The sequence below is a fragment of the Salminus brasiliensis genome, chromosome 13 (genome assembly GCF_030463535.1).
Source record: "Salminus brasiliensis chromosome 13, fSalBra1.hap2, whole genome shotgun sequence".
NCBI lineage: Eukaryota > Metazoa > Chordata > Actinopteri > Characiformes > Bryconidae > Salminus > Salminus brasiliensis.
The window spans coordinates 334,580-362,324 of record NC_132890.1 but is presented as its reverse complement, the minus strand read 5'-3'; the positions used below and the strand labels follow the sequence as shown (position 1 = coordinate 362,324).

General features: G+C 43.8%; 2 protein-coding genes across 4 annotated transcripts in view; one reads left to right on the top strand and one right to left on the bottom strand.

Annotated features, from left to right (window-relative positions):
* Positions 1 to 628: 628 nt before the first annotated feature.
* Positions 629 to 5,047, bottom strand: taldo1 (transaldolase 1). The gene is made up of 8 exons (XM_072694867.1): positions 4,844 to 5,047; positions 2,871 to 2,994; positions 2,676 to 2,783; positions 2,455 to 2,586; positions 2,188 to 2,363; positions 1,796 to 1,993; positions 1,562 to 1,707; positions 629 to 1,342 (listed from the first exon to the last, which is right to left on the bottom strand). The coding sequence occupies exons 1-8, from the start codon at positions 4,938 to 4,940 to the stop codon at positions 1,310 to 1,312; spliced, it is 1,014 nt and encodes a 337-aa protein (XP_072550968.1). The 5' UTR covers positions 4,941 to 5,047; the 3' UTR covers positions 629 to 1,309.
* Positions 5,048 to 6,418: 1,371 nt separating this feature from the next.
* Positions 6,419 to 27,745, top strand: part of tspan4a (tetraspanin 4a) — a 61,219-nt gene continuing 39,892 nt past the window's right edge. The window contains exons 1-2 of one of the 3 annotated variants that reach the window (XM_072694711.1): positions 6,419 to 6,523; positions 20,397 to 20,476. In XM_072694711.1, the coding sequence (XP_072550812.1) occupies positions 20,414 to 20,476 (63 nt within the window). In that variant the 5' untranslated portion in view covers positions 6,419 to 6,523; positions 20,397 to 20,413. Of the gene's footprint in view, positions 6,524 to 18,512; positions 20,477 to 27,745 lie in introns of those variants that run through there. The other 2 variants (XM_072694710.1, XM_072694709.1) reach the window with 2 other exon arrangements.

The window sequence follows — 27,745 nt, the reverse complement described above, 5'->3', positions numbered from 1 at the left end:
TGAAATGGACCAGAACATGGTTGTGTTAGACACGATTCGTAAATTCCCTGGTCTAGAGATTAGTTTTTTTTTTTTTTAAAGCAATGTCCATTTTATCCTCCTAAAGATAATCCCAAACCTAAACGAGCTCTGAAAGCAATAGACACATCACATGGAGCTGAAGTGTGCAGGAGTAGGGGTTACCACTGCTTGAAAGAATTAGTATTAAACTGCCCCATAAAACAACTCTTCAGCAAAGTGGGAGCATCCTCACCACCTCATGTGACCTTCTGTGAGAGAGACGCTGAAAAAAGTAGTACGCTACTCTTTATTTCACAAGAATTTCCTCATTCTGGTCTTCAGCTTTAGACTGTTCCTTCTATGCAAGATACCACAGTGAAAACTGATCACGCTGATCCAGTCCACTCATCATTCCCACCCCTATCTCCAGCAGCTCAGGTACAGACCTGAATACCTGTTTAGGTATGTTCAGGCACACATTCGCAGATTTTAGTCTCAGATTTGTCGTTGTACTCCTTGTATCTGCAGCCCGTCATATGTTTAGTCTATCGTAGTTGAATTGAAACAGCAAAAGGGACAACCTCTTGCTACAAGCTTATTCCAACCAAAAGAAACAAAACAGCACAGCTTGTCTCCTTATTTCAGGTCCCACAAATTATGAATTTATTAGAATTATGGCTTTAGAGAACAAGAGCCAGTATTTATGAGGCCTGCTTACACACTGTCTGAGAAAAAGGTGTCCCAAAAAGCTCAGACCAGTTATACCCTCTTTAACAGTATTAGCTTTTCTTTAAGCACCCCCCCCCCAAATAAAACAAACACCACCCACCCCATACCTCTTGAAAGATATGCCCTTACTTTCCTGAATGTTGTCAACACCACCACCGAGCTACAAAAGGTCAGACTGATTCTGACCTGTTTAAAAGGCCTCACACACACAGCTGCACAGATGACCTCCACTTTACTCTAGCCCTTAGGCTACTCATTTTACCAACCACATCTCAGACAAAATAAACAGGCTTAATGTAGCTCAAATTCATTTTAGATCAGCCCCCCCCCCCAAACAAGATTGTCTTGATATTTCTGATCCTAGATTACTGCCAATGTGCACCTTATAAATCAAAACTACATATTTAGTGCAGCACAGTCTTGGTCACAATTTTAAAAGTAAGGAATGTTCAACGTCAGAACCCCTCAGGAGTCCATCATGATTTCTGCCAATAGCAGCGGTGTGCAGTGCAAGAGACCCAATCAGGAAGGCAGGATGAGGAGGGCATGCAGACTTCCTGCTGCATCAGTTCCCATCTCTTTACTGCCCATTCTTCTCATTAAACATCTTCTCCTGAGAAAATCCAGAAGGAGTTTTACAGTAACCAGCAAATAAGCAAGCAAATTTCATAAGTAAAAAACAAAACATAAGTAAATTTAACCAGTACAAGCAATTTGTTCCATTAACTCAATATATTATCCTTTATACAAAACACAAAAAGCATTCATACCAACTTCTTACTCAAGAGAACCCCCCCCCCAAAAAAAAAAAGTATCTGCTCATAATTCATACCTTTATCATGGTCTCAAGTTTCACTGCATCAGCAGCAAACTTGCGGATTCCATCAGAAAGCTTCTCCACAGCCATGCGATCCTCGTTGTGAAGCCAGCGGAAAGCCTTCTCATCAAGATGCACCTTGTCCAGAGAACATTCCTTCGCTACAAAGACAAAGTGACTCATCACATTTCCAACATGGTAAAAAGCAAAAGTGGTAGGTGAGGTACTTGAAGATATGCTGGTACCCACCTCCCTGTGGAGTGAGCGTGCAAGACACTGCACTGTGATCCTTGCTGAGCTCCCCCAGCAGACCTGGTGAGATTGTGAGCAGGTCACAGCCAGCCAGAGCCTTCACTTCTCCAATGTTCCTGAAGGATGCACCCATCACCACAGTGTTGTAGCCAAATTTTTTATAGTAGTTGTAGATCTTGGTCACACTCAGCACACCTTTAGAGAAGTAGCAAAACAGACACTGGATATTTTCAACGGTACAGAACTCTATTCTTCATGTCTGTTCCAGTGAAACACAGCAGCCATACTTTTGTATGCATGCATGTGTGCGCACCCCCCCCAAGAAAGTCTCACAGTGAACAGAAACACCTCCAATATGCATTCTTGCATTCTGGCATGTAGCCCCATACCTGGGTCTTCATGTGGCTCATAGCTCTTGCGGTCAGTGTTCTCCTTGTACCAGTCCAGAATGCGCCCCACGAAGGGTGAGATAAGAGTGACCTGGGCCTCAGCACAAGCCACTGCCTGGGCAAAGGAGAACAGCAAGGTCATGTTGCAGTGTATCCCATACTTCTCCTCCAGCTCCCTGAGAAAAGACAGCAACAGATGCACAAGTCACATGAAGATCATTCACTCTGGGGGGGGGGGGGATTTAAACACCAAAAATTCAAACTTACCGGCCTGCCTGAATGCCCTCCCATGTAGAGGAAAGCTTGATTAGCACACGATCTTTACTCACTCCAGCCTCTTCATACAGAGAAATAAGCCTCCGTGCACGAGACACCATTGCATCTTTATCAAATGACAGCCTGAGAACCAGGAAAGAATAAACACATTTTACAGACACTGCTTTTTAAATGTCCTGTTATCAGAGTGAACAGCGGACATTACACTTTACCTTGCATCCACCTCTGTGGAGACTCTACCAGGGATCTTCTTCAGGATCTCGAGTCCAAAGTTGACAAACAGCTTGTCAACAGTGTTGGTCAATTGCTCTTCATCAGTCCTGTAACGCAACAGCTCATTACAGACAGACAGACACAGACAGACAGACAGATAGACAGACAGACAGACAGAGACAGACAGATCTTACCCGCCATTGGCAATGCCATATTTAATAGCTTGGTCCACCAGCTGGTGATAGGCAGGCATCTTGGCAGCTGCCAGGATGAGGGAGGGGTTTGTTGTAGCATCCTGGGGCTTATACTCATCAATGGCTGTGGACATCAAAAGAGTTTTAGCCTAATCAGCATTGTCCCTTCATTTCATAGCCAGTCAATGTCAAACCTAGAATTATTGCAGATCCCACATCTGCCTTCATCATGCTGTGCTGATTCATCAGGAATTTGGTAAGACTTCAGCTTATCCTTCAAAATACACACATCCCAGAGAAGCCCTAACAGATAGTATGCATGACCGAAAGATACAGACAAACCCACAGATCACTTGTTCCTCACATTGGATTTCATACCAAGAATCTTCTGCCAGTTTGATCGAAAGTGAACTACTCGCACTACTTGGAAACTCATACAAGACCAAGCATGTTCCACCTGAACCTTATTACAGACATTAGGGAATTACAGCAACACTGGAACAATGATTAGTCAGTCTCACACACAAGGCAGCAATCCAGGTCCTACTGAAACATGACCGAGGATGAGCTGTAACAAAGATCTCAGAACAAACCGGCTCTGGTAAGTCATCCTACAGCAGCAACTTACAACAGCCATGTGACCTCACTTTTACACAATCCCAAACCCTGTTTCATAACAGTACAACAAACAGTGCAGCGAAATGCAAGACATGAAGGCACAAATCCGTGTTCAGGTCATCTGCATTTCAGTAAGGGAGCAGACAGAGATAGGAATAAAGAAATTAAAACATGATTGCCACAGACAAGACCCCCATATTAAACTGTCCCATCCAGAGAAACTGGGCTTAAGGAAAGGGGCCCTGAGTCAAAGGTAAATAAATTCAAATCTTTTTAAAGCATTGATCATCATCATCATCATCATATACAAAGAATTATTCTTCAGTTGAGTATAAAAGGTTTTATGTGTTCAAGCGTTTGTTGGAAACAGTCCAGGACACTTGATCCGGAGGAACTGGAGCCAGATGTGACCGGAGATGCTGTAAGGCTGTTGGTTCTGCTTTCCTCCACCCACAGCCCGGCCAGTTTCTCTTTGCTCATTCTGACTTTGCAGAAATTAGGAAATGTTTGCTTTGCGCCACAGAAAGCAAACAAAGACCAAGTTGCTTCAAACTTCCTCATTACTAATGAGAATGAGAGTCAGTTCTGGCCTGGAGCAAAACCCACTTCATTCAAAATAGCAACTCTGATTCCACAGCAAGCCCAGATTAGATACGCAGGCTTTCATCAGCCCAGCTGCAGAAGAACAGAGGGGTTATAAAGCAGTGCTGAGCTCCGCGATAAAGGCAATGGATCACTGGTGCATTTGTTCAGTCTGGGCACACCCAGCCTGCCTTTATCTAGAACTGCCGGCCCAGATCCAGAACCCTCCCAGCACCCAGTGCTCCGTCTAATGCAGTTTAACTCGGTTAGGCTAAATCTCCAGCGCAGAACAGGCACAGAGTCACCGGGTTCTCCAGGGCACACCTCTGGACCCCTGGCTAACAAGACCCTCCTGAGAAGCGGGCTGAGCACTAGATACACAGGAACAGAACTCAGGGTGAACTTTGGGACTAGGTGCTGCTGAGCTAGCAGGCTAAGCTAACTCATCCGCACTAACGTAGCCGGCCAGCTGAGACCCAGAAAACGTCGTCAAAAGAACCGAGTGTTGACCCGGTTTTAACACCAAGTTCGCTTCTGTATCAGCCGAACCAGCTAACGACACCCCAGCCTCGGTAACTCGGCTAAAGCTAAGCTAGCTAATAGCTAAGAGGCTACAGCTAATAAAGCTAACCATGCCGAACCCGCTCAGCACGCGACGTTTCAGCTCGGACTGCAGAACCGGGTTAAAACCTCAGTAAAGATTTTAAACCGGGTTAATCAGTTCGTTTAAATTCTATAGATTACATTACATTAACTCCGGTAAACCGAATTACCGTTGAAGTCTCCGGTGTCCGCCACCACCACCGTGAACTTTTTGAGCTGGTCCAGCGCGGACTCCATCCTCCTCCTCTTCTCTGGAGACTCAGACATCTCTGACCCGGACCGACCCGCTTTTATACCGCTCCTGTAGCGCGTGAGCTGTGAAAAAGCACGAGCTTGGCTCTAGCGACGTCCGACTCGCGAAGGAATCGTTCTTTCGAACCGATTCTTTTAGCCGTTTCGGTCAAATCGATTCATAAGTTTTAAATGAATCGAATCGTTTTGTAGAATTTGACGAGCTTAAATTAAATTAGGATCTCTACATGAGTTAAACGACCTCATACATTAACTGATTCTAAACATGATCTTAAAGTCAGTATATTCATTTAAATGAATTATTTACTGAATACAGTAATTAGTTTTAATTTAAACTCAATTTATCACAGCATAACATACAGCATTGTAATGAAGTGTTATCATTTTTATAACATAATATTAAGTATAACCGATTAGAATTATTATTGTAATATAATTGTGAATCTGTTTACAGTGTAACATTACTTATAACCTTTAAGTAAACTAACACTTACACTAACACTTAACACTGTTTTCTAAAAAAACTTTGATTACATTTCTGTCTTTACACAGCAGATGCTTTCCGTTTTCTGTCAGGTCAAGTCAAGTCAAGTCAACTGTTGTCGTCACAAAGCAGCTTTACATAATTAGTAATAAAGGACAGAGACAGAGAAGATGTCAGGTGTGTGACTGAATTGGGAACAGGTGTAGATAAAGTTGGCTTGACTTGAGAATCAATGAGTCATTTGACGCATTACTTCATTTACAGTTCGAAAGAATCGGTTTGATGCACCGAATCGAGTGTGTATGTGTGTGTTGCTGGGTGGTGTGTGTGGGGGGTGTTCTACTAAAGGATGTTGCTGTTTTGACCAATTACAAATCGTCTGTGGACCACACGCCCCCGTCCTGCTTCAGAGTTCAACCAATGGCATTAAGGAGGAGGGACTCGATGTAGACAGTAACTCTATTCTTCATCGGTTTCAATAGAGTATTCATCCGTAACTCCACCGCCCGTCCATATATATCCTGACCAGGCAAAGCTGACAACCGCTCGCCTATTCTACTGTAGGCTTCCCTCCTGACGCCCAAACAGCAATGACCCGTCCAGGCCTGAACTCCACGAGACCTCTAAGGGTGTCTTGTGGTATCTGGCACTAACCCCTGTAAGTTGTGCGGTGGGACCTCCATGAGCATCAGTGAGCCTTGGGCGCCCATGACCCTGTCACAGGTTCACTGGTAGGTACTGAGCACTGCATACCGGGAACACCCCACCTCTCATGTGCATTTCCACTAACGCCTTCCTTTCCTCAGCACTAGAGGGCAGTGTTGTGTCTGTTATAGGTGGTGAGCAGGTATCTGCTGAGAGAGAGAGAGAGAGAGAGAGAGAGAGAGAGAGAGAGAGAGGGAGAGAGAGAGAGAGAGAGAGAGAGGGAGAGAGAGACACAGAGAGAGAGAGAGAGAGAGAGGGAGAGACAGAGAGAGAGAGGGAGAGGGAGAGAGAGACACAGAGAGAGAGAGAGAGAGACACAGAGAGAGAGAGAGACAGAGAGATTTTCTCCTCTTTTTTATAGAACCTGTAGAAGTTCCACAGGACACAGTTCTCCTTCAGAACAGTGAAGGTAAGGTTATTTATCTGCTGTTTTTGAGCTTTAGGTGCTGCTGGAAGTCTGAATGGATAAGCTGGACAATCTGATCTGTGAGAAAATTGACAGTGTGGGGTGGAGGGGTGAGCGAGAGAGAGAGAGAGAGAGAGAACAGAAAGACTTCCTTACAGTTGTTTAAGTTCCACAGTGGAACTGTGTGTTTACTCTGGTGCTAAAGAGTCTGGTTCTAGTTGAGTGCTGTGTGGACTATAGGAACCGATGAAGCTGTCGTTCTGATCAGGGCTCAACAAACCCTGACAATCAGTACCAATCAGAAACGTTTCCTCTCCTTTTTTCTGACCTTTCAGAGAGGAGAACAAGGAAATAAAGTCAGAGTAGGATTAAAACTTCAGCATTCCAGACATTCCTACTGGAAGTCCCACCCGGCATTCACCACAGAGGCTGACCAGTGTGTGTGTGTGTGTGTGTGTGTGTGTCTGCAGGGCAGGGCAGGGCAGTAAAACACTGCTCAGATATATAAGGGTTTGCAGTGGCTTGTCTGGTAAAAGACTAACCGACCAGTGGAAAGACGAACTGTGCTGAGAATCGAGGTCCAGCTGGATCCAGAGGTGTTCAGTGTGGTCTAATCCCAAACTTAACTCAAAAGTAGTAGAATTCTAAAAAAATGATTTGTTCTTCTCAGAAACTAAAATATCTAAAATCAAAATAAATGATAAACCTGAGAGGAGCGACCAGACGAGTCGGAGGAACAGTAGCTTTCAAGATTCTGAAATGTCTGTCTGTAATAATAAGAGATGAGTGAGAGAGAGTTTATAGACTGTCAGGAGTTTAAAAGTCCTCATGAGTTAAGAGCTTTAGTGAAGTTTCGTGGAGATCATTGGTGGAGATGGCTTTACGTTTAAAGGGGAGATCAGAGGGCAGGTGGTACTATGCACGTTGTCACTGTGGTTATTCTGAGGAGTTGAGTCTCTTACACAGGAACAGCGTTGATAAGTCTGTTGATACTGCAAAAGCTATAGTGCCTAAATATTCTCCACATCCTGATGTTCATGCAGTGATGTTTTCCCGTGTGCACTGAGAGCCTGACGGACAGAATTTGATACAACTTTCAATTCTAAGCTCAAAATTCAATTCAGGTTTTAAAGCTCTAATTCAATACTGCAGTAGAACATCTTCATTACCTGCTGCAGCCCACCCCCAAGATTTCTAAAAAGACTTATTTAAGTGTTTTAGTATGCATAACATGCAAAAGTAAGCCCCTCCCCTGCCTCCACCTCCACCCACTGTACTTTTACCTGTCTGGAGGTGTCTGACATCAGAGCCACTGAAGAACACAGAGTCCTGCCAATCTTGTTCCAAACTCAAGATCTTTTGAACATTTCTGCTGAAATGATGCTGATGTTTCGGCCTTTAGTTGCCAGAAGCTGGAGCTGTCTCTGATGAAAGCTGTGGGAGACAGGAACGTCAGGGTGTTTTAAAACTGGATAAAAGCCTTTTGTGTTGACAGCTGCGTCTTCATGTCTGACAAGAGTTTTGAGTTTCTGGTAGCGCTTCAAGTCCAGCTGCTAGAAGCACCTTTATGTTCTTCTCTTCAAGGTTTTTTGCTCCACAGTCTCCACAGTTCCAGTTGTACAGAGTCTGGATTAGTTCTGTTCAGCATGAGTGATAGAAGCTGCTCTGCCTTAATTAAATGTCTGAAACACACTCTTCTTCAAACACACTCCTCTTCTTCAAATGACCTCATTTGGCCCAGGTCCTAGCAAAGCTAATGGAGGCCGCAGCTAATGTGGTGCTGGATCTATACTGTGTGATCATGTGACAGACGAGTGTTCAGCATGTTAAGAGGCCTCTCTTTTAGTGAAGATATAGGAGGATCTAAAACATGCCTGTAAGGCTCTGTAACTGGCTGTTGTCACAAGCCATCAGAAAAGCAAAGCTTGCACATGCTCAGAGAACCCATGGCCACTTCAAGGACATGCAGGCAATCATCAATTACAGGACAATGCAATCATCCTGTGACCACCCCCAAGCCAGACGAGTAGGTCTGTCTGTGATGGATCTGAGGAAATCTGCATAGACCGGACAACATCCCCGCCAGAGTGCTCAGGAAATATGCAAACCAGATGATGGACATTCTCACAGACATCTTCAACATCTCCCTGAGCAGCTCCACTATTCCAATGTACCAACACACTGAACTGAAGGTCTTTATCTTTAGGCCTGATTTGAGTTCAGCTGCCCCCTATAGGCGGGGTGGGAATCAGCCAGAGTAGAGCTGCCAACACAGACCACAAAAACCAGACTTCAGCAATTCTGAGTTTTTGTTTAAGAGAGAGAGAGAATATGAGTGAGCCAAATAAAATAACAGAATGTGTAAGAGTGTTTTTCTAGGGGTGAAAGTATCTTCCATTATTCCCTTTCAGAGGACAATTTTCTCCTAAGTGGAACCTTTAGAACAGGACAAAAAGGGGCTAAAATAGAGGAGAGCGAGAAGCACAGCGAGGCGTGAGGTGAATAAACATCATCTTATAAAGAAAAAAGGAGAGGGAGAAGAGGGGGAGAGCAGTGATCTACAGCTCAGCTTTTTACACACAAACACACACACACACGTTAAGGTAACCTTATGATAATTTAAATTACATCTAGAACATTCTCAGATTAGATGTTACATATTTTATTCATGTGGAATTTAAAATTAGCTTTTTACAGTGTTCTGTACAATATAACAAATAACAGCTAGAACACTCCTTTAATGTTCTCCTCATGTACAGTTCCACACGTTCTGTTTGTGCTTGGAGATTATTTTACTGTTATTTGAAAACCTAATTGAAAATTGTCCATCAGGTATTACACATAATCTTCACAATACATAGAAGAGCACCCAATCAGATTGTAGAAGGTGTCTCAGCTACAGGCTGGTGATTAATACAGAAGGTGGGTAAACTATGTTAGGTTGGGTTGGGGCTCAGAACTACAACAGTCCAGTATAAAAACTCTCAGAGTTCAGCGGTTGATGAGGGGAGCTGTGATGAAAATGAGCCCAACTTTAACTGTGTGAGGAAACATCTAAACAAACCACAGCATTAAACTTCAACCTAAACCGTCCTCAGACTCAAGAGTTCTGATTTTGATTTATTTATTTAAAAGCAGTTAAACAATCAAGAAATCTGGAAGTGCTGCAGCTCCACCAGCGCCCCCTATGTCCCACATCCACAAGCAATGAAAGAAACAGTTGACCACTTTGTCCAAATAAAGCTCCTTTTCATGCATCGTTCTTTCTATAGAACGAACCTCCACATGAAATCAACACATCATATCCTGCTCTGTAGGCCGACTTCCAAAAACACTCGCAGTCGCGCAGAGCTGAAAACAATAAAACTCCTTTTAACTCATCCAACTTGTAATTATGTGGCACGTCCCAGTCCCATCACAGCCATATTCCAGAATGAGGCGTGGGAAGTGTGATTACACAGTGCTCAGTAAGGCCGGTCCCTCCCTCCGAGTTACAGAAGATACACAATTTTAGGTTTTACAAAATACAGAATGAAGAACTCTGGACTCAGAACCCTCATCTCATCCAGCACCTGGAGAACACACACTCACACATCTTTTCATATCTTAAGATGTCTGACTGCTCCGTCTGAACAGGATCTTCCCCGCTGGGCATTTTCAGAGACTACAGAGTCAGGGTTCAAATATTATTGGGTTATTAAAGAAAAGATGTCACATTTCCTCCTGTCTTCCTTCTTTAATCTAATTACACACTCAATTAGCCTTTCTGTCTCCATCATCAGTCATTAGCCCGTTCCCGCAATTTTTCTTACTGCAGTTATTAACTGTGACGCCTGCTGTCTCTGTGGGTTTCCACCTTTTTGTCTCTGTTAAACCGCTGTGTGAGTGTGTATGTGTGTGTGTGTGTTGGTTGTTTGAGAAACACAAAACCGTCCAGAGAAACACAAAACCTCGTCTGGCGCTGCTTTACGTCTGATGTTGTTTTAAGTCTGAGGCTGTTTTAAGGTTAGACCTAAATTGAAAGCATCTTTTGTCAGCATCATTCAGATTAGCTCTATTTACTCTGCCCAAGCTAGAACTTACAGGAGTTTCCACACAACAGCCCTGACCAGTGAGGTCAAACCCTTCCTCTATCACCTATTAATTAATCTGCTCCAGCTCACTCTCTGCTCACTCTCTCTCTGCTCTCTTTCTCTCTCACTCTCTGCTCTCTTTCTCTCTCACTCTCTGCTCACTCTCTGTGACAGCTGAAATCCCATGTGGGTTCACAGCCCTGTTCTGAGATGAGCAGAAAGGAAAAGGTGGAGACACAGAGACGGATAGATGAGGTGTTGAGGGTGAAGTCAGATGGAGCCCCTCGCTTTAGCAGTTAAACAGACTTTAGGAAGCACATGATCATTAGCGATGATCATGATGATTAGCGATCATGATCAATACCCCACCCTCCATGTTTGTACTTTAAATACAAAGCTTTTATTCTAACATTATTATAATTACAGTTATTATATTTTATATTAGAACAGTTTTAGATGTTCGTTACTTTTAGACACAAGAACTTTCTTTATTTTCTACATTTTCCTACATATTCTTCCTTCTTTTCTACAACTGTCTGAATATTAGAGCCATTGTATTTACACTAACTTGGAAATGTTTGGATTCAGTGGTTTGATATTCAGGTGCACAAATGTTACAGAAAAACTGACCTCAGATCTGCCCAAGATTCCACAGGGATGTTCTGTGTGTCTGAAGCTGGTCTGTTGAGATGAGTGAATTGTCTGTTTACAGTCTGAAGTGTGTGATTATGGTTCAGCAGGTGTGTTGCTGCCTCCAATCCATTAGTTTAATTGCAGCCTTTCACAATTGGCTAATTGCAGAAAGCAAAACTGCTGAAACATCAATTATTAATTACCTTTTGCTGCTTTTTAAGAGCATCCATTTAAATCTCTTCTATGTTACACAAGACCTGTCATTCATTCATATATGAATTCATTCACTCACTAATGTGTTGATTCTGCAATTTGAATTTTGCAACCATTTTTTTCACCTGTTTCTGCATAGATTGTGAGAAACATCAGTACTGGGCCCCAGATTAGACTGTGCGACAAGTAAAGGTGCAAAACCGGTTCTTTGAACCAATGCCTCAGAATAAATGTTCTGCTTCTTTAAAGAACCTTTCCATTGAGAAGCAAAACAAAAATAGTTCTTCTGTGGCGTCACCTAAAAGAACCTATTTACACCTTTAGTTTTCAGAGAGTTGGCGTGATCTTCAACAAGGAGAAAGAAAATAAAGATTTAAGGAGGAGTTAAAAGTTTGGTCCATATTCGGTTCCCTTCTTCATTAACAGTAAACAGGTGTTTACCACAAACAGCATGTCTGTTCAGATTAGCTGGCAGGTTATTTACACTGTCTGCTTTACTGGCTCTGAAAAGTGAAGCTGTGACAGCAGTAATTATCTCTAAATGCTCTCTGTGCCACATGGGGAGCTATTTCTGCTCACCACACAACACATTTGGGCATATTTTGGCACTTTTAGTCACCCCTGCCGCCACTTTTCTGACAGCTTGATTTAATGCAGCTAAAAGCTCTGGAAGCATCAGCAGATTTTAAACAAACTTTAGGCTCAGTTCCAGCTGTTGTGAGTTTCACAACAACTCCTGGATTTGGTGTTTTGGTGTTTATTGTAGAACTGAGAGAAACTGACTACAAATAACGCCCCCCACATGTCAGTTTTGCATTGTTGTGCATTTGGTAGCTGCTGTATTTGCTAAAAAAAAAATAGGCCAAGCTCTCTTCTGTAAAAAAAGGCCTACCTCTTTATCAGGCCTGATAATCTACATTTTTGCAAACAAAGGTTTCAGAAGGGTTCTCTGCCCAATTACATGGGAGAACCAATTTTGCTTCCATAAAAAAATAGTCAAAAAGAATCAGAAATCATGTTTGTAAATGTAATATATGAGTGTGAAGCCCACACCCAGCCCACTCTCCACCCATGTGAGTCCAACATGATCACGTTGGCTGGGAAAGCAGCAAACTGTGGCCCTCGGTTTTCCCTGTCTTTGCTCAAAGAACCCTCTGTAGCAGCTTTATTTTTAAAGTCTTTCTGGAACTGCAGTACCAGGGCAGAACAGCAGGAGGACACAGAGCTCTGGGTTTTGAATACTTAATCAGGAGAGAGCAACACTTCCTTTCCTCTTCTCTTAGATCCACACAGATCTATTTCCTTTATAATTCGTAATCTACATGTTCTCTGACCCCTTTTTCTACATCACCCTCTCCTTTACTCTCTTCCTCAGATTCTCCCCAGTGATGTCATTTCTTCCTTACTTTTTCCCCTTCTGTCACTACCTGCTAGCAGCTCTTGCAGATAATTAGTGCTTCAGAATGGAGATGATTTGCAGGCTCCCCTGGCTCCCCGGCTGTCTCTTACACAACACAGCAGAGACCACTTAATGCGATATTAGAGGAAGTTGTTTGTCCAGGCCCCTCTATCAAATGAGAAGATTTGTAAATCACAGTTGGTGGTAAAATACATTTATTCAGCTTATTTATTGATTGTTTATAAATGGGGAAATCAATGAAAAAGATTCTGTTTCTTAGTCAGGGTTCTTTAGCCGAGCTAATGAGTTCTAATATGGATGAAGGGATGAGATTCTGCATGTAAGCTCAATATTGCATCCGTACAGTGATTTGGTTGCAGCGTGTTGACGTTCATTTACAGAGATAAAATGCACATAAGAAATCACACTGGAACATCTTCAGTCTCTAACCTCCATTCAGCACAATCTGTTTATTTATTCACGCAAAAAAGAGCCGGATCTGTGGGAGAACCTGTAAAGCCGACTTGCCTCATCTCCTGCCCATCTCAAATTCCAGGCTTAATACTGCTCTAACCTACAAAGCCTAATGCTAAACATAACCCGAAAAGGCTAAAGCTCAAAGAAAACAAACGTCTGTTAGAGATGACATCTGCAGAGGCCAGTCTGTATCCTGCAATAGACCAGTTTGACAGTAAAGGACAGAGTAAAATCCAGAGATCCACAATTTAAATGAGCGTAATGTAATGTTATCTGTTAATTTTTAAAATATATTTTTGCTGGGTGAGGGTGGGTGGGGGAGCTGTTTTTTTTTAAATCAGATCAGAGCAGAGTTTGTTTCAGATTCCCTACTGTTCTTCTACAGCTGTGGTTGCTGCTCCTCACTGTGTTATACACAGAGTCTTTCTTAGTGATGATTATAGTACACCTTCAGCTCTGCCTATCTTTCTTCATCCTTCTCACACTCCTTCTTTTCTTCAAGGCCAACTTCTTCAAGTGTAATGATCAGACTGTGGGGGTTCAGAGCTGTAGACTGTGTGATAACAGCAGCTCTGGATGTGTTTGTTGTTTGTCACACTGCCTGAGATGCTGATTCTGAAATCTGTACAAACGCAGGTATGCCCGCCTGTCCTGAAGGTTAGATTCCATAAATATCTGCACAATGCTCTGTTTAGCAGTGAGTGTTTGTCCGGTATTTTGTAGCATCGCGAAACAACAGCAGCGTATTCTTCTTGTGAAGGGGATGAGTTGTGTTTGAGGGAAATGGGAGTGTGTTTGTGTTCATGATAGAAGGCTTACTGGCTGGATCTGAGGGCTTGGCTCTCTGGGTGGATTGTCTCTCACCTAATCTTGTCTAATTCAGATGGAGACAATGGAAGTGGGATTATGGTGGAGATTAGCCAGAAGAACCCAAACCTTACCCCGCTCTGTCTCACCCCAAAAATCCCCACAGGATGCCAAACCCGCCCCATTCCACACAGAGCCTCATACGCATTAGCGGCATCCCTTAAGAAACCCCCCACAACCACCACCTTGAAGCCAGGAAAATGCTTTGGCAAACAGAGACAATTTTACAGACTAGTTAATAAACCTGACTGACAAAGTATGTTATGAAGCGGCACATACACACACACATACACACACACTTGGATAATAAGGCCTTTCAGAAGGGCAGCCCTAATGAGGCTGAGGACACTCTTACACACACAGATCAGCGTTACACTCCGTGTCCGTGGCGAGTGACGTCTTTAGATATATAAATGGTGCTCTCATTAGAGCGGACCTGAACCAGAACCTTATCTTCACATTAGTCAGATTTCCTCCTCCTGCACATGTACACCCCCAGCACCGCAGGTTCAGATGTATTTGTGAAACATATGCAAATATAACTTAAAATGCTTTGCTTTTATGAAACTGAAAATTGTGGAAAATTATGGTTGTGCAGAAGCAGATGGTGAAGCAGTTTGTTTTATCTGTAGGAAAAAGGCTGTTGTTGATAAAAGAGTTCAGAACACAGCCAAGCAGCTTCTCCTTTTAGCTGAGGCTTTCATCTCAAGGCTAATGGAGACTGTTACCACAGAAACTGTCTTTACTGTCTCTCCGGCTTACTTTCAGATTAGTGAAGTTTTGCCTGACTTTTTTATGAATAGAGAAAATGCTGTTTTGTGCTGCATGTTTATGCAGTTGTTTCTGTGTAGGATCATGAAATGCAGTGAAACTCAGAACTATTTATAAATTATTGATAAAAGTCACCAAACCATCTATACTGTTGTACTGCTCAGGTGTGCAGCATATTCATAATCATAATATAATAATCATGGTGTAGTATAACTTAATATAATCAGTAGTGATGGTCAGAGTAATGAGAGTAATGATGGGTAATAGTGGTGAAATTAATAGTGACAGATATTTGTAGATTTTAACATGGTCATTGAGCAGGTAGCGGTGGCAGGAGGTTGTGCAGCTGGTAGGGGAGCCTGGTGGTCGGACTGGTGAGTGGCAGCTGGTCTAATGTAATGGACCCCATTGCTGGGACCCCAGCAGTTAGTCTTCTAACAGGCAAGAGTTTTGATTGGATTTATAGAGATCAGAGAATGTTGATTAGTATCAGAGTGTGTCTGACGACTCCGGCAGGTCTGACTATAACAGTCTAATTAAAAGGAGAGAGCCAGAAGGTAACACAGACACGGGAGCTCCCTGAAACACTAGTGTCCATCTGCTCCACCGTCCACAAACCTGAGTGATGGCGTGTAAGCAGCGAGACGACAGCTCCAGCATCTCAGCGTACTACAATTCCCTGTGTCCTCAAACCCCTGGACCTGCAACCTTTATCTAAGAAACATTAATTACCAAAAGCTAAACTAAACAGATGAGTTTCAGTCTAGATTTAAAGATTGAGACTGTGTCTGAGAACACCCTGATAGTATATCTAGCCTTGAGGTAATAAAAGTGTGTATTAGCGTTTCTGCATCCTGTAGTGGTGTAACCTTTTTAGGAGAACTGTGTCTGAGTCTTATGTCAATGCAATATTTTAGTGTTTCTTTTTTTTTTAGAAATTTGCAAAGAAATCTAAAATTCTGTTTTTAATGTGCTATAAAATGCTGACATCATTGCAGTTTTTCTCTTTTCCCACTAAAATGGCTGCATTTTGAGCGGAAACAGAAACAAGAACTCTGAGAAGCTGAGAAGGATGCTGGGTTCTTATTGGCCGCAGAGAAACTAGCTCCCCAAACTCTGGTTTGAACGTTTTCTACCTAGACCTCCTGGTCAGAGAATGTGACATTGATATGATGCAGACCCCACAGTCTTAGTTTTATATGGTTATTGGTCAGGGTCTGCGGTCTTGCAGCAGTATGTTACTTATTTCTCCTGGAGCTCAAACAACTCTCAGGTGCCGCTAACTCCAGTTAGCCACTAAATACATACAGCTGCTGGACTAATTTACCTGACTGTGATAAGACTGATGGCATGAGGAGAGAGAGAGAGAGAGAGAGAGAGAGAAAACCACTCTTGCTAATGAAGAAGCCTAGATTACCAATGTCTTTAACAAGGTTAGCTCCAAAAGAGAAGAAGGAAGAGCAAGCAGTGTGTGTGTATCATTTATCGATTTAAGAATCAAGCATTTGTGGTAATTTAATGGTCTTTATTTACACTGATCTTAAAAAAACATCACAATCAAAGTTCCGGCTAAATGCTGAAAAAGGCTAAGTGGAGGAAAAGACTGGGATTTAGAAACCCTGTCTGAAGTGCTGATATTCAGAGGATGTGTAAATCCTGAAATGTGCGTAGGACTTCAAACCATGTTATCTGCAGTGCTGCACAGGAAAGGATCAGAGCTGGAAAGATCCCGGAGAAACCATTAAACTACCGACGTGTCTTTACTGACTTCTCAGACTTTCTGTGTCTGAGTAAGACTTTAGAAACTGAGACCTGGAGTTCAGAGCCTAACCTAGCAATGTTCACTTCAGCTAAAAGTAGAAACTAAAGAAGAACTAAAGAAGAAAACAGGAAACTGAAAGAGATGAAATTGTATTAATTCTGACTATTTATTTATTTATTTATTTATTTATATAAGGTAGAGGAGGTCTGGACCTCCTCAGTGTAATCAGAAGTATTTTGTTATGGAGCTCAGCTAAAGGTAAAAACTACTGCTAAGCACTGCAAGAGTTAATGCTAAGAGAAATGACTGATTTGTAGATGAGATTTTTCTCCTCAGTGAACAATGTGCTGATATGTTTGTCTGTCAGACAGAGCAGCTTCACTGTTACCGGACCGATACTTCAGTACTACTGTTTAGGTATTAGCGAGCTCCGGCCCATTCACTGCTGTAACTTTGTTTTAAACTAAGTTACCAGCTAACAGCGCCCCCCACTGAGAGCAGATCATGTGTACTGCGAAAAGATAAAAACATCTCCACAGCTGAATGCCTTTTCAGTTTCACAGACAGCTGACCCCAACATAAGTGAGGTGAAGAAAGGGTTAAATACAGTTAAACTGATGGGACTTGCTCTAAAAGTCCAGGTACAGATGCAAACAGCCCTCCCTCATTTACTCAGTTTGACACAGACAAGAAGGTCATCCTTAATTCCTAAGGGATAAATCACTGTGTTACAGAGGATCTTCATCACCTTCTACTGTCTGGTCAGCTCACAGATCAGTTCTGCAATTCACTGTGGTTCCCTGCTGATGAAGGACTTTTGTGCAGATCTGGAACCTGGAGGGAGGTTTGATAAATGTGCAGGAGGGTTAAGGGGGGGTATTAATATGTAATATGTTCAACATTAAGATGCTGAAGCGGTTCCTGGTTCAATTTTCAAATCCAGATGTTCTGGATCGAGATGCAATTTCAAATGGGCTGACATCCCAACCTCCCACTACACACACCTGCTATTATTAAGCCCCAGTGGTGCCTGTACACCCCCCCCCCCCCCCCCCCCCCCCAAAAAAAAAAAAGAAAAAAAAAAAGAAAAGAAATCACACGGGTCTGATTGTGTTCTGAAATCATACATTATTAAACCAGCACACACACACCGGGCGGCTTAACAGGTTCCTTTCCTTTAAGGGTCCTGATTATAGAGATAGTGATAGATGAGGCACTAATGCACACACACACACACACACTGCAAATGAGCACTGCAAATCATCACTGTAGTGGAACCAGTTCTAGGGGCTGAAGGACTGAAGCGCTCTTTGTTTCTCTGCTGTCTGATGTCATTGTTTGAGAAGCTGCGGGAACGCTGCTTCTGCTCCTGCTCCTGCTTCCACTCCTGGAACGTCTCAGAGCCCTTCCGGAGTCTCATGAATGTGATGCGAAATGCAGATTGCAGCATTATCATCGTCAGCGCTTGATGTTCTGTAATTCAGCTCTGTGGTTCTGTGTAGAGACAGAACAGGCAGACGGGAGGGATCTGTGGTGCTGCAGTAACCAACCAGTTCAGAGAGAGGGGGAAGGGAGAGAGAGAGAGAACGTTGTTGAGGTGGTTGATTTGCCAATCTTTAAGGGGGTGTGGCCTTTTTTTTGAATGATTTGTGGGACACCCCTCCCTGTAAGGATTTGGGGACTGTTACCAATAAGGAAGGGGGAGAGGCAGGGGGAGGAGAGAGGGAGGAGGAAGAAAAGGAGGTTGTGTGCATGAAGCGAGTGTCTGAGTGGGTGTACCAGAGAGAGAGAGAGAGAGAGAGAGAGAGAGAGTGAGTGCAAAGGAGAAAGAGAAAAGGAGGGAGGGAGTAAGACATTGAAGGAGAAAGGGAGAGCGCATGCACGAGAGACAGACAGACAGAGAGAGAGAGAGAGAGAGAGAGAGAGAGAGAGAGCGAATGAGTGAGCTCCAGGCATTTAGAGTGGACTCCGGCTCCAGCTCTGCTTCTGCAGTATTTCCCGCTTCCTCAGAGGAATAAGCCTTTTTGCTTCTGCAGCCTCTCTGTCCTTCCATACCTGGACGCAGGGATAAACACACCAGGAGAAAGGAGGGGAGAGGAATAGCAACACAGCCACGGAATAACTTGCCAATCGAATTCCACTGCTGGGACACCTGGATACGCGCCTTTCGCCGTGAGAGAAAAAGAGAAGAAGAGGCAGAGAGAGAGGGAGAGAGACTGAGGGAGATGGAGAGGGAGATGGAGGAAGAGCAGGAATTGGAAGGATAGAGAATAGGCTGGAGGGAGGGAATGTCAGAACAGCAATGGAAATAGAGAAGTACCGAAAGTAAGAGAGGAAACAGCAGCTCAGACTGACAGAAAAAGGAGCAGAGACAGGAGACAGGTGGAGAGAGACAGGTGGAGAGAGATACGTGGAGAGCAGAAAGGAAAGGAGGAGCAGGAGGAAAAGAAGGCGGTCCACAAGGCCAAGATGCTGCTGATCCTCTAGACTAGAAAGTTGGATCTTGCTGCTGCATTCTAGGCTGCTTGGCTCAGACACTTTCATTCATTTCAATCGCTTAGCTGTCCATCTGTCCAACTGTCCATCTGTCCATTCACGCTGTCTGCCAGGTTCAGTTTGTTTAAGATCTCGGGAAAGCGGCTGGTGTCGGTGCAAGTGCAGTTTCTTACTTAAAGCTGTGGCATATATTCTATATATGTGCACGAGAGTATGGGCTTTCTGGTTGTGTAATCTACCTTTCTGCACACCTGTCTGCACACCTGTCTGTAAACCTGTCTACACACTGCAAGGCAAGGCTCTGTTCAGCTCGCAGCCAAAGTGGCAACTGACAAGATTAACGACTGTTGAAGTATTTGAGCTGCTGTGGGATTGAAACTTAGGACCACTTGATCACATTGGAGAAACATGCAGACTTTAGATGGCTAGGGAGTATAAAGCAATAATGAATAATGAATTTGGAGGTCACCTGAGATATGAGGGGTATGGTTACTTACTTGAACCAGCCTCGTGCTGAAACTGGCTTTGGAGTGAACATACTTTCAATCTACTGGATCTTGGGCCCATTCAGCTCTTCTGAAGTTCTTTGAATCACATAAACGGTTTTGTCAGAACTGAAGTAGTCTTAGCCTTCTGCGGACAGACGATCTTCTACCTCCAGTGTTTTTTTTTATTAAGGTGTAAAGCTTAGACCTGTTGGGCTGTTGGGCTGATGAATTTTAGACTGAGGCTCTAGAATCGGGCAGAATTTGCTCGGGTGCTTCTGAACTATGTAAAGTTATTTTTCTGTAAGTACACACACACTCACGGCAAACTGAGGACAAACTGATTTTTTCTCTTCTTTTTTCTTGTGCATCTGTTATTTCACTTAAATTGGTGCTGAAAACTTTGTCACAGTGGGGATCATTTGGCCCCTGGGGGCCCCGGTGCCTGCACCGCCCCCCAACCCCAAGATGCGGCGGTCGAGTACGGACGAGACTCCGTACCGTCGCAGTCCATCTCTGGACAGCAAGCCGGGCTCACCCCCATTGCGCTACAGTGGCGAGTATGAGTACCGCAGCGCCCCCTTCGGGTTTGGCTTCCGTACCGCGCCAGGCACCCAGACGGCCAAAGCAGGATATGCCACAGCGCAGGGCAGGAAATATGTGGTGTTTTACCTGGACCTCTCCTTCATCTTCCTCCTAGAGCTGCGGCGCTGCAGGATGGCCGAGGGCTGCATGAGGGCCCTGCGTTACGCCATGGTCTTCTTCAACCTGCTCTTCTGGGTGAGTAAAAAATTCATAACTTTACCTGTAAATGCATGATTGAGGGGGGGGGGGCTTGACATTATTACTTGTATATCTACTCAAATCTCATGTTCATGTGGGTGTGTGTGTGTGGTTTTTATCTGACTATCACTTCTCTGTCTGTTGGTTTTGAGAGAAATAGAGAGACAGAGAAACTAAACAGGATGTTTTGGTTAATGTGTCTTTAAGACTGATATATGTAAATGTGCCCTGTTCTGATTGGCTACTCTGTACTGTGGATCATTTCATAAGTAAGTGTAGACTGAATGGGCTGGGCTGGTGTACACTGTCTGTTGTGACATCACAAAAACACTGAATTAAAAGCAATGTTGTTGGCTGGTTTTGCAGCCTAGTCTGCGGGTACAGATCAGACCAGGGGTGAATAAACATCAGCTTTTACAGTGTTTACATTCTACATCAAACATTTCATTACTAGAAGGTTCATGGAAAATGTGTTTTTTCATCAGACGGGATCTTCAGATGTTCTCCAGCTGTTTTCAGTTTCTGGGTAAATCTGGAAATTTAACTGCAAGACTGAGTTTGTGCTTCTGGATGAAAGTAGATGATTTTTGAATGTCAGGAGTTGTCTTCACATTCTAACTTCAGCATCTCTGTCCTGGATTGATGCAACCCTGCCATCGTGACCATACTGTGGTCTGAGTGTGGGTTTATAGTCTCTCTCCTGTCCAAAACTCCTCCTCCAGTGTGTGTGTGTGTCAGTCAATGTGACAGCAGCAGTAATGGTGAGGATAAGGTTCAGTGGTGTGTCTCTGTAGACCCTCCTTCAGATGAGTGTCAGATTATTTCCATCACACATTCTCATCCTCCACTGAGTGCAGTGTTAGTGTGTGTGTGTAGTGTTTGTGTATGTGTGTAGTATTTGTGTATGTGTGTAGTATTTGTGTGTGTGTGTGTGTGTGTATATGTGCGTGTGTGGGTGGGGTTCTGCACTGTGTATGTCTCAGGCGTAATTAATGGCCATATTTGCTGTATGTATTGCTGTGTGCAGCAGGTGCGTGGTAGTGTGTGTTAGTGCGTGGTAGAGGAAGTCTTTTATATAAGGGGTAAAGGGGGAAGCTGGGGGAGGTTGGCAGGGGTGGAGGGTGGGATCATGCTCCTGTTGGTAATAAAGTACACTCCTTTGACAGCAGGAATTGTAATTCTGCTGGTGTTTGCAGCCCCACAATACCCCCCCCCCCCATCAGAAGATGAAGTGACCCAAGCTCCGCTTAAATCACTGGGCGTCACCAGGAAGACGGCTCATTTGGGGGCATTTGGGGGGGGGGGGGGGGGGGGGGGGGTTGGGTTGTATCCAGTGGGGCTCCAGGGCTGTCAGAAATGGGCCAGTTCCTGTGTGATTAACAGCAGGAAAGGATCAAAACACAGGGACAATAGCGCACTCTGCAGGCCTCTGCTATTACAGTCTGTCAGCGGACGTGAGTTTGCCCCAAAAACCCTCCATTAGTCAAATTAAGGCACTAATGAGGAGAAGCACTTTTACTGAGTGGGGAGCCCGACTATTACACTTCTGACGTACATTTCACACACACATACACACACACACACACACAGAAATGCCTCTCAGCATGCACACATACAGTAAACACAGTTCTGGGAATACACTCTCATCCAGAGAGACTCCTGTACTTTGGTTCAGAAAAGCCCAAACACAGTTCAGTGGACCGGTCAGCTCTCACTCACTGAAGCTAAACTCCCAACTCTGGTTTAGCTGCTGTAGTCACAGACACCGGCCCATTTTCCAAGATGGTGCCCACTGTGGCAGCCTTTGTGTGTTCCTCCGGCAACCGGCACTATTTATTATTTATTTTAACTTTAATATTTATGTCACAATGCACACACACTTTACACACACACATCCAGACTCTACTGTACTCTTGTACTTTCCTTAACTTTCTATACTCAGTGTTTTTTACTTTACTTAACTTTACTGTACTTAGTGTACATTGCTTGTTTCTGCTGTGAACATGACAAACTCTTGAATCTTGGATCTTGGAATATTTAACAGAATTCCACTTTTTCAGATATCAGAGTGTGCTTCAGGGGCGTGGCTATGAAGAGGTCGAGGGGGGGCTTAGCCCTTCTCATTTCACTCAGCTGCTGAAAATGTTTTCAGATGTCAGTGAAGATCTTACAGAATGTCACAATGGCACAGTCAGTGGATGCTCCTGTGATCAGTTCATGTGCTCAGTCTGTGTGATCAGTCTCTCACACAAAAGCAACTTATCTCTCATATGTTCACTCTCACACACTGCCCTGAAGGAGTAGTATCCCTGCTGAGCTGGACGTGTGGGCATCAGTCTTCTCCAGATGAGCAACGACAGAGGCTCAGCGGAGAGGAGAATAGAGGTTTTCTCCCCGGGCGAGCTTTGATGAGCCTCAATTGCAGCATAAATGACTTTACAGGAGAATTACAAACCCCACCTCCCTTCTGCCATCTCCAAACAGGCTGGAATAGTCGGCAGCTAATCACACACAGCTCAGAGCAGCTCCTCACAGAGACCTACAGAGAAACATCACTCCACACTCAATTATCATCAACCCCTAATTCATCCTGTTAACGTTGGATTTTTTAGGACCTGCAGGGGTAAGCAAGATGGGGAGAGAGAAAGATAGCTGTAGCTGTGTGTGTGTGTGTGTGTGTGTGTGTGAATATCATAATGAAGAGAGTTAGAGGGTGGAGTGAACGTGTGCTTGGAAGATATTTTTACTGTTCTGCTAATCTGGGTCAAAGCACTTCAGCTCTCTCGCTGCAGACTCCAACGAACGCTGGAGACATTGCTTTTGTGGGCGGAGACGCAGCAGCTGAGCTCTGGTCACACATTCATATCACACATGAAAAGGACAGCATTCTGACCTGCGATGTTGGCTAATGATAAGCACACCAGATGGGATGCTACAGATCCCTTTATCAAGCGGGGTTGGGGTGCTGGCATGAGGAGAAAGGTCAGAGAATTTGGCCCTTGTGTAGACTCACTGTAGAGCCTATCCCAATTTTCTGTTTTTTCATACAGTCATGAACTTTGTGAGCTTGATGTTACAGCTGGAGCCCAGAGCAGATATTACTGGGTGTGTATGTTAGAACTACAGCCCTGAAAGACAGGAACCTCTGACCCCGTTACTCTCTCCCTCTCTGCCCCCATGGTCCTAAACTAATCTGTCAGCCCCTCACCAGATACACTATTAAACTGACACCACTGTGCTGGATTCAGCTGCATCAGAGACAGTCCTTTCTAACTGTTTTAATGTGGATCTCTTTGGTCCAGCTTTCCATCAAACAGCACTGTGTGAAGAGACTCAGTAATGTCAGTAATGTGAACTTCACTGAGTTGAAATGACACAGTCCTTTAAACAGCAGACGGATTGTTAATCACATCCAGTTTCCTCATGAGTCCGTTACCTGCAGGCCTGACTCTGTGTAGTGTGTGTGTGGTGTGTGTTTGTGTTTTTCTGTTTAACTGATGTCAGATGCTGTCTTTATGTGGCCAGACTGTGGAGTCTACAGTTACTGCGTAATACCAGCAGCACCAGGTGTTTATTATGATAACATTCAAAAGAATGGTTGCGGGCTAATTCAGTTTAGTTCACTCTGCTGTATCAGTGCTAAAGTATCAGCTAAGCCTGTGTTGGCAGTCTTGTATCAAGAGCAAGTAATTAGCACTCCACACTGCATATAATCATAACCTGTCTGTTGTACTGCATGAATAGCCAGAGGGTCTTGATGGGCAAACACTGTGGTGTTTATACTCCTCTTACAACACTTTCAACAGTTTAATTGGTGTCAAACCCGGACAGAACGCATAATCAAACCTGAGAAACTTCATTTCACAGACAGACACTGCCGAAATACCCCGTTAATCACAAAGCGGATATCAATAAATAACAGTGGGGCAGCTCGCCAGGTTCAGGTTGTTGTTTTTTTTGCTGGTCCGAGTGTCAGATTGAGTTTCACAGACACTGTTCCCAGGCTGGACGAGCTGTACTGAAAGTTGACATCTGTTCATTTGCGAATGCGGAGTTTCCCTCTGAGCAGAACTCGGCTGCTGTAGATACACAGAACAGCTGGACACAGCAATGACAAGGAATTAACCACCATGCTAACATTATTTCCATAAAAAACACACTGATCTTTTCTAACAGTGTGAATGTTCAAATACATGAGGTTTGAAATCAGTATCTGTAAAAGGACAGATTGCCTAAATGAGGTCTCTGACAGTCTCTGGACATCAGGCTGCCAGCTTAGCTCGCTTAGGAAGCTCGTTTTTACCATATATGTTTATCTAAGGTTAGTTGTAACACATTAGCTCAAATTAATCATTTCTTTTCTCAAGACCAAACAATTAAGGACTATTCAGAAAAACCTGTGACAATTTTGACAAAATAAATCAAATATTAGGGGAAAAAAAATTGAATTCTTTGTTTCTAAACACAGTAAAAACATTTTAAAGAGGAGCCAGCTGTGGATCAGGTGGTCTTGGTTGGTTGGTTGGTGTTGGTTGCTGTTAATAAAAAAAAAATATGAATAACATTTTTCCTAACTTCAGAGACATTAATCATCTATCCAATGACAATATAAAGACAATGTATGTATAATTTACAGACAATATACAGTACAATATAGAGTTTGCACAATACACAAGCATAACAAGCAGCACGTAGACTAAACTAAAACATAAGGACAATATTATACACAGTAGAGAGTGCAGTCAGTGAAGACTTTCATAAGCACTCTCTGCATCTGCGGAATGATTATCTGTTGCTGTTGAATGTATTCATATGATGCCATGAAATCCGCAGACCCTGTGCAGAGCTGTGCAGAGCTCTGACTGCGGCTGAACGGCATGGCAATATGAGACCATTTAAAGCAATGCTGTGAATAAAGAGCTGCATTGAGGTAAAAAAAGCTCAACATATGCTCTAGAACAACCTTCAGTGTTAGAGCACCACACTGATAACCTCCCACTAACACACCTGTCTGTACAGACCCCTCACCTTGACCGTGAACGTCAGTCTGAAAACGACACTTTTCTGCACCACCATTCTGCCCGTTGTAGGTAAAGAGAGACTTTCTAACACTGTTCACTGCTATCACTCCTCTCACAGAACTGCTGAGGACCTTCTGGGAACACATTTAACAGCTGCTCCGTCCCCAGTGGAGAACCGGAGATAGTTTAGCTGATCAGGAGTAGATAAACAAACAGGTGAGGCTCTTCCCCCCACCCACCTCCAACCCCCCACCCCCACCCCCCCACGTTAGCATCCTGTCTTAAACCAGATTCTGTGCCGTAGACGCTCGATAGCCTAAGTCATCAGCCTGGCCAGAGAGCTGATGGAGAGGAGCCAATGTTTAGCCAGGAGTGTGTGTGTGTGTGTGTGTGTGTGTGTGTGTGTGTGTGTTATTGATGAGATCTGAGCGTGGTAGAGCTGGCACGCTGAGCTTCATGGATTTGCTCCTCAGAGACTCACACCACTGAAGTCTCTCATCTCGCCACACAAGGGCGGATCAATACTGATTAAAAATAGCAGTTCTGATATCTGATAGCTGATCTCTGAGCGGAGAACACTGCGCCACGCTGCAGCAAGAGATTCTGAATGTTTAGCGCTTCTGTCCATTGGAACGGAGCTGCAGTGTGAAGGATTTGTTATTAATGATGCTTTGGAAACATTCATCACAATGTTGTTGAAATTCGCCGTCATTGACAGACTGATTAGCATATTAATCGGTGGCTAATTGGAATCCTGAAAGCAGATCTATATTTGGCGGCTGCTGTAGCTAACGGCAGCCTCAGGATCTTTAAAGTCCTGACTCCTGACTGTGTTTGGGGTTAGTAAACAACGCTGCGTGGAGACAGCTGTTCTGATTTGGGGGATGTGAGAGGCCGCTGAAGCTACGGACCATGAGATCGCCTGGGAGCCGAACACACGGCTGAGAAAGAGAGAACATGAGAGCGCTCGCTGTGTGCTGATGGGAAACGAGTAACTGGGGCCCTCCCTCCCTCCCTCCCTCATTTTCTCTGTGGCTCACAAGAGACACGCTTTCTAGCCCAGATATAAAAATGGAGGCTTTATTAGCGGCTACACGAGTCCCTTCATCCCGCTGATGGTGGTGAGGGAACGGGCCGGGGGGATATTACATGTGTGGAAAAAACGAGAGGCAGGTTGTTCTCTGACAAAAGGAGGTAATGGGAGAGAAAAATAGTGGTGAGGGAGGGAGAGCGGGGAAGAGGGGGATAAAAAAGGGGAAATACAGGACAGCTTGTGTCGATATACAGGGAGGAATAGTCTCAGAACACGGCCGCGGTAGGAGGTAGTGGTTAGCGTAGCATGCAGCCTACTTTTGTTGAGTGTATCGGTGACACAGACAGACATATTGAAAGAGCGAGAGACAGGCAGAGATAGAAAGAGAGAGAGAGAGAGAGAAAGAGAGAGAGAGAGAGAGCGAGAGACAGGCAGGGATAGAAAGAGAGAGAGAGAGAGAGAGCGAGAGACAGGCAGGGATAGAAAGAGAGAGAGAGAGAGAGAGAGAGACTGATTCAGGAACACAGGCATGTTGTGTGATCTTATAGACAAGTTAGTGGGCCACTAATGACGACACGGGGCGTCACAAATAGAAGTCCTAGTGGAATGAGGTGTGAGCAGAATGTTAGGGAAGATGATAAGAATGAAGAGGAGGAGGAGGGGGACTGTAGAACAGGTGTGTGAGCAACATGAGACCAGCAGGAGAGAGAGAGAGAGAGAGAGAGAGAGAGAGGCTATGAATAGTGGCAGATTGGCTGAATCACGGAGCACCTTCAGCAGCTATGCTCACGGACAACAAACTACGGACAATAACGCAAATATTTATTTTTAACTCACACATACACTCACATACATATATATATATATATATATACACAGACTCGCACTATTCCATCTGTATATTTTTTGCTTCTTATATTTCTATATTTCTGTATTTTCATATTTTTATATTTTATTTTTTAACCTAAATTTAACTTAAATGTAACTTATTTTATTAGATTTTTTTTATTTTTTTTGCACTTTTGCACTTTATTTCATTAAGTTAAGGTTTAGTTTAAGTTTAAATTTAGACTGGCAGACCATTTAGGGCAGACTGTCAAAAAAAGCATTTCACTGCAAGTTATACTGTGTATTACTATGTATGTGACAAATAAAATTTGATTTGATTTGATTTGATTTTAAGCTCATAAGAGGCTCCAGTCATTCATCAAA